At 43.0% G+C, this 11,956-nt stretch overlaps 1 protein-coding gene and 1 long non-coding RNA gene across 2 annotated transcripts in view; one reads left to right on the top strand and one right to left on the bottom strand.

Moving 5' to 3' along the window:
- Window positions 1-282: 282 nt before the first annotated feature.
- LOC107182592 lies at window positions 283-3,595 on the bottom strand. Its single transcript, XR_001513307.1, has 2 exons — window positions 3,532-3,595; window positions 283-1,165 (listed from the first exon to the last, which is right to left on the bottom strand). It is a non-coding gene; the product is annotated as an uncharacterized LOC107182592 (long non-coding RNA).
- Window positions 3,596-3,791: 196 nt separating this feature from the next.
- Window positions 3,792-11,956, top strand: part of SLC19A3 (solute carrier family 19 (thiamine transporter), member 3) — a 14,614-nt gene continuing 6,449 nt past the window's right edge. Inside the window, exons 1-3 of the mRNA XM_006760394.2 lie at window positions 3,792-3,954; window positions 7,075-7,226; window positions 9,765-10,593. Of these exons, the coding sequence (XP_006760457.2) occupies window positions 3,876-3,954; window positions 7,075-7,226; window positions 9,765-10,593 (1,060 nt within the window). The 5' untranslated portion in view covers window positions 3,792-3,875. The remainder of the gene's footprint in view (window positions 3,955-7,074; window positions 7,227-9,764; window positions 10,594-11,956) is intronic.

Raw genomic sequence — 11,956 nt, 5'->3', positions numbered from 1 at the left:
AACAGAATTTGGGGTGATAATGACATGTCAACATAGGCTCATTGATTGTCACAACTGCACTGCTGCGATGCAGGGGCTGATAGCGGGGAGGCTGTGAACAGGGGGACAAGGACCCTATGGAAACTCTGTACTTTCAGCACTATTTTGCCATGAGCCTGAAACTGCTCTAAAAAATATAGTCTGCTTTTAAAAAATAGACATTATTTATCCTAAACTAAAGACACTGAGTCACAGAGGGACCATGGCTTGGGACCTGAAGACAGATAGGTTCAAACAAGATTAAACATTTTAGAAACATGTTTTACTAGAAGAGTAACTTGAGGAAGAAGTACAAAAATAAACAAGTCTGTGAGCTCAGAGGTGTCCGTGAGGAAATACACTCAGGGTCTTGTGAAATTCTCCAAGGAAAGCCGGTGAACTACAATCAGGAAGTGGCCACGTGCCCTGAGTTCGGCCCCAAGGGGGTATATAAGGGCCCCCGAAGCAAAGTGTATCAGACGTCTCTCATCTCCTAAGTCTCTCTCCTCACTTCACCTGAGTCCTCTCTGCTGATACCATGGGGTGCTGTGGCTGTGGTGGCCGCTGTGGTGGCTGTGGTGGCCGCTGTGGTGGCTGCGGTGGTTGTGGCGGCTGCGGTGGTGGCTGTGGTGGTTGTGGTGGTGGCTGTGGTGGCTGCGGTGGCTGCACCACCTGTAGATGCTACCGGGTCGGCTGCTGCTCTGGCTGCTGCCCCTGCTGCCGTGGCTGCTGTGGGGGCTGCTGCAGCGTCCCCGTGGTCTGCTGCTGCCGCCGCTCCTGTGGCTGTGGCTCCTGCGGCTGTGGCTGCGGCTGCGGGGAGGGCTGCTGTCAGCAGAAGTGCTGCCAGAGTAAGTGCTGCTGCCAGAAGCAATGCTGCTGCTAGGCAGTAGCCTTTTACTCTAGGGTAAGTTTCCTGTGGCTTTGCTCATGGAATTTGGTAAGACTTTCCTCCTTCCCTCCACCTGCTTCCTCCAGTCCTGTGTACTCCATGCTTTGGAATTGCTCATTCTGTCCCCTGCACTCTGGCTGTACAGGGCTGGTTGTTTCCCTTCAGCCTGACATCATGATGACATCAACTTCTTCTCCCAGTATCTTCCAGAACTTAGCATCAAGGAGTATTTATTCTCTGTCATCTTTGGAATCTTGTCTCCATTTGGGAAAAAAAGATAAAATACCACCATATATTATCAACATTAGGGGTTGGGAACCCAGACACCCACATCAAAAAATCTATTTATGAGTTTAACAAAATGAAGTCATGGTAGCTAATATTTTATTTTATTGAAAAATTTATTTATGATGAACTTTTTTGTTCTTTTGTATTGTATACCCACTATTTTTTCCCATTTGTCTCTCAAAAAAAGCAACTCTTCCTTAATAAAAAATAAAAAATAAACTTTTCTATTCCAATGTGTGTCTGTTCTAGAAGATGTATACCCTCCAATGAGAAAGAACAACAGAACAAAAGATGAAGGGTGATATTTAAAGACTTGGGATAGGTTTCAGCTAACAAATGATTGGTCCTACACTGCCTTATACTGGGTTTTACATTTGGTCGTCAGTGTCATTGAGGCAAATTCCTGTGCTTTACACACACTTTCATGACATCTATGTCTGCAACCGAATTCTGGTTGTAAGAAGTGCTGACTGCCCCTAGCTTTACTCCAGCATTCCATGTAGTGGTTCACTTATTCATTCAGCAAATAGGTGAGTGCTACATTAGGCCAGGTACTCAGCCAAGCACTAGAAATCTTTTGTTTCAAAGGCTTGACCTCTGAGAAGGAGGCGATTACAATACAGTTTCCCATGTCAGATTGTTTTTGTCTGGTCAACTTGACCCACTCCTACATCAAGGATTTTTGTACATTGTTGCAATCAGATTATTAAGTACCAACATAAGAGGTTCTCAATCCATTTTCTGGGTAAGTTGACCAAGTGAAAAGTGTACACTTTCCACAGGGCTTTTCATTTGGCCTCCCAGCAGCATTTGACACATCTGACCAACCACTCCCTTCTCCTACCTCAACCCATTTCCTTCCTCCTTCCTCATAAGTCCCTCACCTCCCTTTGCCCCTCACTGCTACTCCTCTCCAGCCTCACCTGTAGGTTCTTTCCCAAGACTGACGCCCCAAGGCACAGACCCTAGCCCTCTTCTCCATCGTTCTACATCCTCATCTGATCCCTGTCATTTTTTCTTCCTTTTACATAGCACGTAACACTTTCTAACATGCCATAAAATCCATGAATTTATCATGTTTACTCTACAGGGTTCCCTCTGCCTCACCCCATGTCCAACTGGAAAATACATTCTACAAAGCAAAGATTTCTAACTCTCTGTTCACTGATGTATCTCAAGGACCTAGAACAGCACCTGGCACCAGTACCGTACTCAATAAATAGGGCATTAGTGAATAGATTATTTTAAAATTCTTAATTATAGAAAATGCCAAGCGTACACAAAAGTGGAGAATAGTACAATAAATTCCTAAGAACCATCACCCAAGCCAACAATTATCAACACATGGCTCATCTCTGGTCATCTGTGAACCCACCTCTGGGTCATGTGGAACCAAATTTAGACCTCATGTCAACTCATCAGCAAATATGTTTACTTTTCTATGAATTGATGAATTCCTCATCATCTTTCTTTGGTTTAGAGCCAGTGGTTCTCAACCTGTAGGTCGCGACCCCTTTGGCGGTCGAACGACCCTTTCACAGGGGCTGCCTAAGACCATCCTGCATATCAGATATTTACATGACGATTCATAACAGTAGCAACATTACAGTTATGAAGTGGCAACGAAAATAATTTTATGGTTGGGTCACAACATGAGGAACTGTATTTAAAGGGCCAGAAGGTTGAGAATCACTGGACTTTAGACTGTCTACGACTCTACGAGATAGCAAAGAAACACAAAAGTAACTTCTCAAGGTCCAAATGAGGTCCTTTCTTGGGGAGTGGTGTGGAGGAAATCATGACACCCTCAACCTTTAAAAAAAAGTCACAGTGTTCTTTGGGAGGGCCCTGAAATTCATAAGGGCATCTGTCCCACTGTGCACAGGGTATTCCGACTCTCGAAGTGCATCATGGTACTTTATAGGCAGATTCCCGAAAATCATAGGAGGGTGAGAATAGAAAATCCAAACCAGTAGGACAGGGACCCAGGACAGCTGGAGGAATTGTAATCAATTTCATTCCCACTAGCAGCCCTTAGAAACCAAGCAGTGTTTATCTTGGGGAGGGTTTTTCATTTCCACCAACAGCTCAACAATTTTTTTTTAAATTCCGCTTTAACCAATGAGAACCTTATAATGCTTTTTTAAACCTCTCTTGATTTTAAAAAAAAGTATTTAATATATGAACTATTTGTACTAGAAAATTCTCAAAGTGCTAGGAAACCACCCCCACCCCACTACCTAAAGAAAAAAAATACCTAGTGATTATAAACATTGGCAACGGATTCAGGATGCCCCAGTAACCACAACAAATCCAGGCTTCTCTATTAACCTTACCTCTTTCTGCCTTCGTTTTTTCATGTGCAGAGTGGGGATCAAAGCTGTGTCTCTCAGAAATTTTTGAGAGAAATAAATGGATTTATAGGAACTGCCATGTATAAACAGATCGACTTTGCATTCAGTTCATCCTGCTTCCTCACGTTGATACTGGTATCAGTATATTACTTTAAGTCCTTCCTTACTTTAAGGTCTGCAGTTGGTGTCTGCCCATAGACTGCGGATTCCCGCCTCCAGTTGAACGCTCTGGGCGCCTGTAACTGGCAGGTACCAGACGTTGGGCGGGGTCTCAGGCTGGGTCCTGCCCCCACCCCGGCCTCCAGCGCGTGGCTTCCCGCGCGGGGATGGCTGAAGGTCGTGGTCCCCCGGGCCTGGTTATCCAAGGATGTGAGCGATTTGACGAGCAGAAACGCCCTTCCGCAGGTAAGAGAGACCCCGGGAGGTGAATTCGTGGAAGAAATGCATGATCGCTGGGCCACAGCACTCCCCGTTCCCCAGTTTCGGGCGCGCAGTGGCGGCGGGTTGGGACAGGTCTGGACGCGCTCGCGAGCCTCCTCCCGCCGCTGGGAGCTCCCCTCCAGCGCGGCGCGCATCGCCCCAGTAGGTCACCTTCTGCCTTCAGGAAAGGCAGGTTAATCACAGCCAGGATTCTGGTGAAGAGCCAGCATCCCAGGCACTGGGATTGCAAATTCCCATCTAAAACGAGCCAAAAGGTCCCGAGTGCGGAAAAGAAAGGGCGCTTTGAAGGTTAGAGACCTGGGTTCCACGGAGAACTCCTTTCATTGAAACTAAGAGAAAGGTCATCAAATTAGGTAGGTGTAGAGCAAGTTGGTGTTGCTGTTGTTCAGATGCAATAGGTTTGGCTTGTCTGGTGCTTACAGGACGGAAAGGAAAGGGTGAAAGGAACAATCTTCTAAAAACACTCCTACATATATCTGAGCACATTAGTGTCTCCTAAAGATGGGAGGTGTGTTTTCAACAAGGTATGTGTTTTAAATAGAGCAAAACACGACTAAATTCCGATATGTTTTTCTTCCAACTGTCTGAAGAGTAGCTGAAATGGACAAAACCGCGAAATTGGTTCAGGCATTATTGGTTATAGACCAGCAATAGTGATTTAAGGGTGGGGAATGGTAAATGCAATTCAAGCATGAATATCAAAAGATCAATGTACCTGGCCCGTTGTCCCTTAGCGGTTTAGGTGAAATTATGAACCGTGAATTGTTTACCTTTCTGAAGTTACTGTCTGAACTGTGAGCGCCCAGCTGTTTTCTTTCTGGTTGAATCTGCCACGTGTGCTTAATGAGGGTGGTGAGAAGGCGGCTGTACTGAACCATAATGCGTGCCAGGAACCAGGCGGAACAGTCCCTGAGAAAACTGTGTGGGATGGGTGTAATTATCCACCTTTTAAAGGGAGGCCTGGAGAGGTTAAGTACCTGTCACAAACAGGGGTGGGGCAAGAGGAACATGGACTTGAAACTCCAAAGTCATGCTCTTCCCATGGGGCCACATTGTCCATGGAAAGCCCAAGCCTGGAGGGAAAAAAAACAAGCCTAAATCTGGGAAGGTCTGCAGTGAGATGTCAAAATATTAAGACTAATTTGGGGATTTAACAACGATTAGCAAATCATTTAGATTCAAGAGGAACAAATTGGAGGTTATTTGGATAGGCTGAGGCATGGTGAATGGTAACAGGCATTGAAAGAAAATTCTGGGAAAGAATAAAGTGAGGAGTCTCAAACAGATATAAAAATGAACACAAGCAGGGCAGAGAGGGTCATGGGGCGGGGGACAGGAACATCTGTAATACTTTCAACAAAAAAGAAAGCTTTTAAAAAAATGAGCATGTATTAAAGGTTTTATTAACTCATTATTCAGAAAGCTGGTAAGGATATTCCAACCAGGTCAAAGAAGAATCCAAAGAACGGTAGATGTATAGATCAGGAATACTGAAATGCAGGCAAAACTGGTTTTCCAGGTGGGAGAGGGGAAGAGGTTGTTGCTTCCTTGGTTATAACTCATTTGCATGGCCAGAGATAAGAATGACGTCACATTCTTATCAATTAATGCAACTAACAAAGTTGTAAAAGAGCTCAAATAATGCATAGTTTTTCCGTGAAGGACAAATTTGTTCTCACCCCTCCATGTGCACTTGACCAGTTACCACAGCACATTTCAGTGGTGCGATGTGGTGAGGTGGCTTTCTATCTAGGTTGTCCCCTGGTTCTGTGGTTTTGCTAGAAATATCCCTCCTGGCTCACCTGAGACTCAAGTGATGAAACCATAGACGTACAGAAAATAAATAATCTGGGAGGAGTGGTTAATTCACCAGCAAATGTTTCATGAAAGTCAAAAAGAATGATGGGATGTATGATAAAATGGAATCAGAAGCGTGTACATCAAGCATGTCAAACTCAAAGGGTAGCACGGGCCAAATAAACAAGACATGCAGCCCATGGGCTGCAAGTTTGCCATGCTTAGTGTACATATTTTGAAGATCACTTGAATCTACTCTTTCAATGGTTTTGGACGGGGAATTTCAATCTTTTTCATCTCATGGCACACATAAACTACTTTCTAAAATCTGCGCATCTCATGGCACACATAAACTAATTTCTAAAATCTGCAGCACACAAAAAATATATTTTTTTTGCCAATCTGACAAAAAAGATAGGTATACTTTGGATTCATTTACACTGGACGGCTATTGTGTTGGCTATTGTCATTTTTTTTTATTTGACAGTCTAAGGGAAACGAGGTCAGTGCCCCTGAATAAATAGTGACGTATTATATGTTTTAAGAATTCTTGCAGTTGGCCTGAGTGGCTCAGTAGGTTGAGCATCGTCCAGTGTACCAAAGGGTTGCGGGTTCCATTACCAGTCAGGTCACACGCCTGGGTTTCAGGTTTGTTCCCTAGTGGGAATCATGTGTAAATATGTGCCATACAATGTGTTAAAGATTTCAGAGTCTAATAGAGGGCTTCATCAACTCAATCTATGTTCTTTTGGGTTTGACCTTACCTAGGAGTATGTTGCCATGAGATGAAAAAGGTTGAATTCCTTGGTCAAAACCACTGAAAGAGTAGATACAAGTGATCTTCAAAATATGTACATGCTTCTGGTTCCATTTTATCATATATGCCATCATTCGTTTTTACTTTCATGAAACATTTGCTGATGAATTAATCTCCCCCGCCCCCGACTGTTCTCTGTATGTCTGTGGTTACAGTGTTTTACTTATTTTCAAACATTCATTGGCCCATTGTTTACTATTTATTAGTGGCTACTCATTACCATGTGTGTGATGAAGAGCAGTGAAGTGTGACTACCCCAGCAATAGTGAAAAAGAAGTTTATTGGCAACGGAGGGTTTGACTGGTTAACCTACGGAATATTTGAGAGCAGTTATTCATCACACCTTTCTATTTCAGCTACAGATGGAGAAACTGCCATAAAACATTTGGAGATAATCAGTTTTTCATTATTCCCAAGAAGCCAAAAAGAATAAACATCAATTAACATTGGCTCTGTTTCCATTTCATCAGCCATGGACTGTTTCCAAACTTCACCGAGCCATTCCTGGATTTATCCCACTGTCATCCTCTGCTTATTTGGGTTTTTCTCCATGATGAGACCCTCAGAACCTTTCCTTATCCCATACTTATCTGGACCAGACAAAAACCTGACCAGCACAGAGGTAAGTTAATATCAATATGTGTGTTAATGTGGTTCAATTTTACCAGACTTGAATAAGATTAATGTGCTGACTTCAATGAATCTCATTTTCATGGTATTTGTATTTAATAGAACTGTTCAAACTATTCTTTCCTCCTCACACTTGCAAAAATGGGAAACCAAAATACGTTACAGGTTGTGATAAATAATTTAACTTTTATAGAGTTCTAACATTGGTCTTACTGCATGGGAACCTTTCAGGTCTCCATTGATTCTATGACACTAGTCTATAGATATAAAAGCCTCATATGCTAAGTGTCCCACTGACCGGTCAACTGACTGGCCACTATGACGTGCACTGACTACCAGGGGGCCGATGCTCCGACTGGTAGGTTAGCTTGCTCCTGGGTCCAGCCAATCAGGACTGGGCAAGATGGGGCCGGACACGCCCTGGGGCCCTCCCTCAGTGCCTCCGTAGCCACAGCCTTGATCAGGACTGGGCAAGATGCCCCTGATTGACCCCAATCACCACCCAGGTGAAGGGACACCACCTATGCATGAATTTTGTGCACCAGACCTCTAGTCCTAAAATAAAGTCGCTGCCAGGCACTAGAACTAGTCCTAGTAAACTTCCAGGACGGTGATGTATTAGCAGACTCTGATAAAGAATTGTTGCATCTCTTTATGACACTTCCTCAGTTTTGAAAAACTATCTACCAGCATTATCTTCCCCAGAAGGCCAAATTCTCTTACTTAAAAGATCCACCTCTTTTTCTTTTTTTCTTTTTTCTTTTTTGTCTAAAAGTGCAACAGGAAATGCCGTGACTCACCTGGAGAATTACTCTGGGCTAGTTTTACTGGTATAATCTCCAGCCAGAGTTATGAAAACACTGAAGATGGTGTGGCTTCACTGGGAAGACTAATTGATGCTGGTTTCCTTGGTGATGAGGTGGCAAGGACAGAGAGGTGAACTTGTGTGTGATATAAAATCACTTAGAGACAACTGTGTTTCAAAGATTGCCAAATGGAAGTATGTCATGGTTAAGGCAAAACAAGGACAGATACGGGTTCAGAATCAGCAAGTGAATCCCATGGATCTGCTTTTTCGACCATGATGGCCCAGTTAATGTATCCATCCTAAGGCACAGCTCAGTGACACTAGCCCAGTGATGGCGAACCTATGACACGCATGTCAGAGGTGACACGCGAACTCATTTTTTTGGTTGATTTTTCTTTGTTAAATGGTATTTAAATATATAAAATAAATATCAAAAATATAAGTCTTTGTTTTACTATGGTTTCAAATTCAAAAAATTTCTATATGTGACATGGCACCAGAGTTAAGTTAGGGTTTTTCAAAATGCTGACACGCCGAGCTCAAAAGGTTCACCATCACTGCACTAGCCTTTCAAATCACTGAACTTTCCCTCATTTTTGGCATTTAAACCCACTAAAGTTGATGCTGTCGAAAGCAGAAGGGATAGAGCAAAGGCCTGTATGGAGCTGCACCTGTACCCATCACAACCCCCAAATCAACAGCTTTTTCAGTACTTTCTCCCTATGAATGAAACCTTGAGGTCCCATGCATTGCATTTTTTACTAACTCCATTATTTAATCTATCTTAAACAGAGGCCAGAATTGAGACAAACCAGTAGAATTGGGGGGGGGGGAAGGGGGCTGGGGAGCCCAGAAAATTTGACCAGGAAGAATATTAAATGCATTTCTTTTTCCAACTCCATAATTCTATACCATTATTTACTCTTTGATCTTTGTGTATATATTTATCCAGACTTTGGAAGGGCTGACATTTTTTGACATAGGGATGGGTCAAATAAAGGTAAAGGTTGTTGGGTTCTTTTAGCATGGTGGCCTCTTTATCTAATATTAATCTTTAATCAGGAAGGGAATGGTATTATTATTGAATTTATTGGGGTGACATTGATTAATAAAAGTATAAGATTTCAGGTGTACAATTCTATGGTAATGGCATTTTTTTAAGAGCACAAACAAACTAGAAGTGTCTGTTGAACAATTTTTAACTGATCTACTCAAATACATCTAAACATAATGTAGTTCGGTTGTACATATTCTCTTACTGAGATGCACAGAAGTATATAATGTTTTTTGGCAGGTGCAAGGGGAGCTCTGTTTTCCTAGTGGCTTTCTTGAAAATCCATTTTCCATTCTTTTTCAAAATATGAAAAATATCCTATCCAATTGGATACAAAATTTGACATTGTGCAAGCGACATACCTTAGTACAGTGATGGTGAACTTCTGACACACGAACTCATTTTTTGGGTTGATTTTTCTTTGTTAAATGGTATTTAAATATATAAAAAATATCAAAAATATAAGTCTTTGTTTTACTATGGTTGCAAATATCAAAAAATTTCTATATGTGACACGGCACCAGAGTTAAGTTAGGGTTTTTCAAAATGCTGACACGCCAAGCTCAAAAGGTTCGCCATCACTGCCTTAGTATGTACATGGCTAAGAAAGGTGTTCTTTTCATTTCTTGGTGCTACATGGTCACACTACCCATTTTCCAACTTCACAGATAACCAATGAGGTCCTTCCCGTGTGGACATACTCTTACCTGCTGCTGCTGCTCCCCGTGTTCATCCTCACCGATTACGTCCGCTACAAGCCGGTCATCATCCTCCAAGGAATTAGCTTAATCACCACCTACCTGCTGCTCCTGTTTGGCCAAGGAGTGACAGCCATGCAGGTTGTGGAGTTCTTCTATGGGATAGTCACTGCCACCGAGGTGGCCTACTTTGCCTACATATACAGCGTGGTCAGCCCAGAGCACTACCAGAAAGTGAGCGGCTACTGCAGGGGCGTCATGCTGGTGGCCTACACGGCCGCCTCGGTGCTAGCCCAACTCTTGGTGTCGCTGGCCAAAATGTCATATTTTTACCTCAACGTCATATGCTTGGTCTCTGTCTCTGTGGCTTTCCTTTTCTCACTTTTTCTCCCAATGCCCAAGAAAAGCATGTTTTTTCATGCAAAGCCCAACAAAGAAGCACATATGCCATTAAGCACGAATACAGTGTTAGATGAACCACGTGAAGGGGCAACACCTGGTTGCGATGAAGAGAAACCCACTTCAGAAACTGTCACCGCTTCAGGAAACCTGGGTGACGGCCAGCTCAGCAGCCCAAAGCCAGAAAATGTCGCTTGGAGAGTTTTTGTGCAGTGGTTCCAAGATTTGAAGGAGTGCTACTCCTCCAAGCGTCTTCTTTACTGGTCCCTATGGTGGGCTCTCTCCACAGCAGGTTTCAACCAGGTCCTGAACTATGTTCAAATCTTGTGGGACTATAAGGCACCATCCCAAAACTCTTTCATCTATAATGGGGCAGTCGAAGCTATCGCAACCTTTGGAGGTAAGTATGCCTTGATTGGTTTTCCTTTGATGGGCTGCCCTCATTAAGTTCATTTTTCCAGTTGCTAAACTTCTCCATGGTGGTAAATTAGCTCTGTTTAGAGGGCATATTCATCTTCTTTAGGAATGGAAGGCACCAGGAAAAGAAAAGAGGACCAAGGTACTTCTCTTTTATGTGTTACAACCAGGAACTCAGGATTGAGCACCAAACAAATTCTAACCAAATTCCTAAGACTTCATTTCATCATCAGAAAAAGTGCTAATAATGCTCCCTGGTCTTCTAGAATTGTTTTCAGTGTCATAAGGCAGATATACAGCTTGAACCACAGTAGGAGTTTTATTATTTTAGAAAATGAGTTTAACTAAGTGATCACTGGAAGAGTTTTGGTTGATAAAGAAGTTGGTTTAGCTAGCACCCACCTTTAGAAGTTCTGGGCTCTACACCAAAAATGTTCACAAGTCACTTTCGTCTGAGATTTAAATGAGGGAAAGATACGTGAGAGTCAAGATTCTAATATCAGAGGGAACTCTGCCCTTGAGCTTTGCTCTACAATAAATATTTATGTCCTGGTAAATGGAAACTTAAATGCCACATGAGACTTTGAAGATGTTTTCCAGGAAGTAGGAGATTCCCACACCCTCATTTACAAAAAGGTTCAGAAAATTCATGCGGCGTCTGTTTATTATTGTCTCCCCTTTGGGAGACTTCAGTTTAACTGCCGGAAACCAGCACCGTGCCGAATGCTCCACTAAAATGATTTCTCCCGTAGCCAAGTTCTGGGGGGAAGAACAGGTGTTTATCCTTTGCAACCATAGTCTTTACTAGAACAAATGTGAAAAGGTTCATTAATCAAATGTCAGTAATTTGAAGCATAAATACCTTTCATTTTGCTAAAGAGAACTATAATTACTAACCCTAATTATAGTCAATTATTCAACCTCTTAATATGAATCCATATAGATTTGCTCACCCAAAATCTCAACTAAATTAGGCCAGATCTGAAGATGTTAAGATGGGACTAGAATTAAGAATAAGAATAATAAAGATTAACCTTATTAATTAGAAGTAGTAACTATAATATACTAGAGGCCTGGTGCACAAAAATTTCTGCACTCGGGGTGGGGGGGAGTCCCTTAGCCCGGCCTGTGCCCTCTCACAGTCTGGGACCCCTCGGGGGATGACCACCTGCTGGTTTAGGCCTGCTCCTCGGGGAATTGGGCCGAAGCTGGCAATAAGACATCCCTCTGGCAGCCTGGCAGCCCTTGGGAGATGTCCACTTGCCAGCGGGGAGCAGACCTAAACTGTAGTCGGACATCCTTAGCGCTGCTGAGGAGGCAGGAGCGGCTGCTACCACCACTGCTGT

Source organism: Myotis davidii, unplaced genomic scaffold (assembly GCF_000327345.1).
Source record: "Myotis davidii unplaced genomic scaffold, ASM32734v1 scaffold370, whole genome shotgun sequence".
Taxonomy (NCBI): domain Eukaryota; kingdom Metazoa; phylum Chordata; class Mammalia; order Chiroptera; family Vespertilionidae; genus Myotis; species Myotis davidii.
Note: the sequence above shows the minus strand (reverse complement) of the source record. Positions and strands in the feature narration are given on the sequence as shown.